Here is a 5,663-nt window from a genome sequence, read left to right on the forward strand (position 1 = left end):
CACTTTGTAGACCAGGCTGGCCTCGAACTCAGAAATCCGCCTGCCTCTGCCTCCCGAGTGCTGGGATTAAAGGCGTGCGCCACCACGCCCGGCTTATAGCTAATATCTTTATTCCCAGAACCTCCACAATCAAGATACTGTATCCTTGCAGCTTTCTTCTAGCCGGCTTAGGGGCTTAGGAAAAGAAGTGATGGCTGAAAGCAGTCGTAAAATCTGGCAAGGGCTGAGTGAGCTGACGTAGAGGGAGAATAGCTTACATCTTTCAGCCTGCATACGGTTGACAAACTTTCAAACAAAAGGTGGTGGAAAAGAAGACACACCTGTTTTTGTCAGGACACCATCCCAGAAATACCTATACTGATATCCCGATATACTGATCATAGCACAGCAAAACATTTCCTCTGCTGCTAGGGTCACATGGGGCCCAAACAAGACAGACCCATCTATCACCAGAGTCAGTGAAATGATAGTTAAAATTGAGAGGAAAATCTCAAAGCAGTAAAGTTGCTTATGATGTGAATGAATGGACGAATGAATGAGTGTGTCCTTGTTGCGCGGTGCACAGCCTGAACCTAGATAGCCTGCCTCTTGGTTGAAGCCACATTAGAGGAGGTATTGTGGCCTGTGTTGCTGGAGGCACTCCTAGCATGCCACACTGTCGTGTGAGGTTAGGTCCCTGTCCCTCCATCCAGATGTGTACACGTGAAGATAGATAGCTTTTTAGTCCTTGGCTTAAAAGACTTTTAGAAACATTTCCTTTATGAATCTATCTTACCAGAAACAGTTTACTCGTTCCTGTGAGTAATCAAATTGAACAGCTGAGCACTCTGTTAGGTCTAGGATCCGAATTGGTTCTGGTGACTGAAAAACAAAACAAAATGTCACATAAATAAACACATGCGCGTGTCCATCCCTTAACAAAGCCTGACACAGGGGAGACACATGCTGGGGTTTGGGATCTAGCTTTTCATAGATTAAGCACTGGGAAGACATTGCGGGGTCATACAGATGGCTCAGTGGTTAAGGGGGTGATCTGCTCTCCCAGAGGATCAGTGTTCGATTCCCAGCACCCATACCAGGCAATTTAAAACTGCCTGTAACTTTAGCACCAACAGGTTCAATGCCTCTGGCCTGGTACCAATACTCATGGGTACATACTACCACACAGGCACATGTTCATGCAGGTTATTTAAAAATAAAATAATTTTATTTTTTGTAAAAAAAAAAAAAAGATGCCCCTTTTGTCAATTTACATCAGATCGATGTAGATTTTTAAGGAAGGAGTCATATTTTCTCCCATCTTTTAGAAACTTCTACTATTGCTGAACTCTTGTATAAAGAAAATAAATCATTTTAAGTTGGCATGATAAAATGAACCTGGGCACTAGACATACTTTTATTTATTTATTTTAACGAGAACGGCGATTTTTTTAAAAGATGTTTTTAATTTATTTTTATATGAGTATACTGTAGCTGTCTTCAGACACACCAGAAGAGGGCATGAGATCCCATTATGGATGGTTGGGAGCCACCATGTGGTTTCTGGGAATTGAACTCAGAACCTCTGGAAGAGCAGTCAGTGCTCTTAACCACTGAGCCATCTCTCCAGCCCTGGATATGCATTTAAGGCAAGGGGAAATTGCCTCCTAGGCAAGAATGGCAAGGGAAGAATCCTTTGTCCCAAGCAGAGGGAGCTAAATACTGCGGAGAGCGACAGCTGCACTGACCAATTAGCAGCCTCTGGAGAGAGCCCTCATTTTAGCAGAGTCAGAATAGATCAGGATCAAGAGCCCCGATTCTGGGCTGGCAACATGGCTCAGTAGGTAAAGACGTTTGTGGTCAAATCAAGCTTGATAATCCGAGTTTGATTCCCATGAACTGCTTATTGAAAGGAGAGATGCAACTCCATAGGTTGTCTCTGATCTCCGAACAAACTCTGTGGCCAGTGTGCCCCGCCCCCTCATAATTAAATACACATTGAAAAGATCTTGGGTCTCTAGACTCTTGTTTCAGAGGATGTCTAGAACCAACACCTAAGGAGCGGCGTGGGGGTGGGGTAAGGGTGAGAGAAGAGGGAAGAGTGGAGGCGGGGGAGGGGAGGGTACGCATGTCTTTCTCACCATCTGGTCTTTGAAATATTTCAGTTCGTTCCTTTGCAAAGTGAACCATCTTGTTTTCCAGGTCTGAGGGGAGAAAATTTAAGTTTGAATACAAGAATGTAATATCTAAACTTGATAGTTTATTTTCATTTTAAAAATATATAAAGATCCTTTCCCAATCTGTTGGTGGTCTTTTTGTCTTATTGACGGTGTCTTTTGCCTTGCAGAAGCTTTGCAACTTTATGAGGGAGTGGGGGGGGGAGTGTATTGGGGACTTTTTGGATAGCATTGGAAATGTAAATGAGGAAAATACCTAATAATAAAAAAAAAGTATATAAAGGATTAGATGAAATAAGCCTAAAATATTTTGGGGTATTTTTTTTGAGGAAAGTTTCAAAATACTTATAAAAAAATAAGATGACTCTATGTTCCAAGATCACAACAGAAATACCACTAGTTTATTTAAATGAATAGAACCAGGTGTTTTAAATATTCAAGGTGATTTATAACAAGCCACTTACGTTTCTGTTTTATTAATGCTATAATAAAAATTGGTATCAACTTTGAGACCCTTCTGTGAGCTATGTCACCACCCCAGAAATTTATGTATATTTTGTGTATACTCTTGAAACTTCATTTATATATAATGCATATTTACCCATTGCATATAAAGTAATGTCATCTATTATTATTTATTATTATTACTTTAAAGCTGATACAGTTGAAGTTTAGGATCCTTTAATCACGTGACACTCTGAATCTTCTCTGGACTCAACAGCAGAAACTGTTGCTGCTATTTCCTTCCTATGTCTGAATAATGCCCTGATCTGTCTCAGCTGGCAGTGCATCCAGTTAAAAGAGACAATAGAAGATTGCAGAATAAACATTCAACGGGCATAGTTGTTCATGCCTTTAATCCTCACACTGCGGTTGCTGAGAAGTAAGACTGTATCCTTGAGGTCAGCCTGGGCTGTGAAGGAGACCCTCTCTGGATATGAAACAAATGAATCAATAAGCAGGCTACAAAAAATGAATGTCTCCCATCTTCAGTGAGCATCCAGTCTAGTAAGGACACGGATAACTGCACGAATAGATTAGACTCAAGCAGCCTGGTTTACAGGAGAGAGGGCAGGACTCTGACTCTCAAATAGACAGGAGCTAACACATTGCATGACCATGGCTATGACATGTGAAAATTAAAGAGAGCTTTAAAGGTACAATTGCCAGCAGGGAGCAGGCAGGGGCCCTGGATTTGTAGACTGTGTTTACTTTGGTATTTTATAATGTAATTTTTCTTAAGCACCAGCGATGTGTTTGGCCTACCTTTCAGTAAACAGAGGGCTGGAGAGGTGGCTCAGTGGTTAAGAGCCCTGGCTGCTCTTCCAGTAGGTCCTGAGTTCAAGTCCCAGCAACCACGTGGTGGCTCACAACCATCTGTAATGGGGTCCGATGCCCTCTTCTGGTGTGTCTAAAGATAGCTACAGTGTACTCATATACATAAGATGAGTAAATAAATCTTTAAAGAAGAAAGAAATGTTTCTGAGCAAATTGGCCCCTTTGTTCTTGACCCTTCCACGGAACACGCTGCACACTGCTTCCTTTTTAGTATGAACTGCAGGTCACTCACACAGGGCTTCGTCAGAGAACAGCCAAGTCATTCCTCAGGTAATAGAAGTGGCTCAAGATAAGTTCATAATTTTCCTTTAAAAAAAACAATCTGACAAGATTACAAACCCCACTCCCTTACCTTCACCAGGCCTCCCTGCTTGGTGAGATAGCCTTCTTTGGTGCCCAGCTGCAAAAGAAAAGGCCTGGAATGAAGCCCAGAATTGTCACATGTTTGGCCTTGTGCTTCTATCCCTTCTTATCTTGCAGTGCTGGGGTGTGGGGGGACCTCACTCCAGGCAAGCACTTTACATTAAGCTGCAGGCTTGCCCTGTCCTGTTCTATGAAGAACATGTCTGCCACTGATCTTTAACAGACCCTCTCCAGGTCTTGCAACTCTCCCCGGTGCCACAGGAGACACTTTGCAGACCGGATCATCCGACATATTTCATATCCGCAGGCACTGATGGAAAGGCTCTTGATTACCTCAAGCTGGCAACTTGAAAACAATTAACAACAGGTGATGTTTGTTAGTGTGCAATGAAAGCCAGTAGCTCGGACTGTTGTCGGAATCCTAGAGTAGAAGCAAGCACTCATATGGAACGGGCCGTTGACACTCGGAAGTTGGCCTTCAGCCTCCATACCCTTGTGCTCACTAGACATGAACTTAGATATTGGATAAAAACATTGAGTCTGGGACTGGAGAGATGGCTCAGTGGTTAAAGAGCGCTGACTGCTCTTCCAGAGGTCCTGAGTTCAATTTCCCACCAACCACATGGTGGCTCACAACCATCTGTAGTGTGATTGGATGCCTTCTTCTGGTGTGTCTAAAGACAGCAACTATATAGTCACATACATTAAATAAATAACATTTTTTTTAAAGAAAAAAAACCAGAGTCTGTAATGAATATGTATAGATTCTTATTCTTACCATCCCATAAACAAAACATCCTACTGGTCATTTCCGGGCATTTGTATTGCCTTGGGTGTGATACGTAATCTAATGTAAGTGCATGGGGGGGGGTGTGGATAGTTTATGTGCACACTGCAGCATTTTAGATAAGGGTCTTGGACATCTAAGGTCATTGGTATCCATGCAGGGTCTTGGAAATACTGACTGATACTGAGGGATTGCTACATTTGGGACAGTCTATTCAGAAAAGTAAAAGGATTTCTTTATTTTAGGGCTCTGGCTTTTAAAGTTTAAAAAGGGAACTAAGAGGCAGAAATGGCCATATTTGTTTTATTCCATAGTTTTCCTTCTACAGGGTCCTCTCCACTGCAAACTCGACTCGTGTCCCATAGGAAAGAGACTCAGAAGTGCAAATGCTTCATCTACTCAAAATGGGATCTGAAATACAGATGAACCATTGTTTTTAATTGGATTCATTGCTTTGATTGTTTCATTAGTTCAGAGGTAGCAGCAAGGAATTGTGGGAATGGCTCGGACTCTACGTAGGCCAGGGGCCCTAAGATAAAAAATTTCATAATCCCATAATCAGCACAAACTGAACTCCTGGGACATTATGTTATTCTACTGTGACCTCCTGATATACCTTTCCTTAAAGAGAAGAAAACAAGTAAGACCTGGGAGATGACCACGTTGACGTCAGGGCTCTTTTTAACAGTTTCTCGACTGTTCTCTCTTGAGGTGAATTCTTCCGACCAAATAGAAAGAGGAGCCACGGGAATTCCAAGAATAGAGATGAGAAATAGCTCAGAACCCTTTGTGGAATTCGGATGTCAGAACAGTGAAGGTGAACTTCCTGCGTGTGCATTTCAACAATGCTCAGCAACACTGCTGAGTCTGACGTCACATAACCACTGTGATGTTTTGGGTTTTTTTTTTGGTTTTTTTTTTTGGTTTTTGAGACAGGGTTTCTCTGTGTAGCCCTGGCTGTCCTGGAACTCACTCTGTAGACCAGGCTGGCCTTGAACTCAGAAATCCACCTGCCTCTG

At 42.4% G+C, this 5,663-nt stretch overlaps 1 protein-coding gene across 2 annotated transcripts in view; it reads right to left on the reverse strand.

Annotated features, from left to right (window-relative positions):
- Positions 1 to 5,663, reverse strand: part of Dapp1 (dual adaptor of phosphotyrosine and 3-phosphoinositides 1) — a 50,470-nt gene that overhangs the window by 6,192 nt on the left and 38,615 nt on the right. For both annotated transcript variants that reach the window (XM_021158757.2, XM_021158756.1), the window contains 3 exons: positions 3,847 to 3,894; positions 2,121 to 2,183; positions 776 to 861 (listed from right to left, as the gene is read on the reverse strand). In XM_021158757.2, the coding sequence (XP_021014416.1) occupies positions 776 to 861; positions 2,121 to 2,183; positions 3,847 to 3,894 (197 nt within the window). The remainder of the gene's footprint in view (positions 1 to 775; positions 862 to 2,120; positions 2,184 to 3,846; positions 3,895 to 5,663) is intronic.

This window comes from Mus caroli, chromosome 3 (genome assembly GCF_900094665.2).
Source record: "Mus caroli chromosome 3, CAROLI_EIJ_v1.1, whole genome shotgun sequence".
In the NCBI taxonomy this organism is placed as follows: Eukaryota; Metazoa; Chordata; class Mammalia; order Rodentia; family Muridae; genus Mus; species Mus caroli.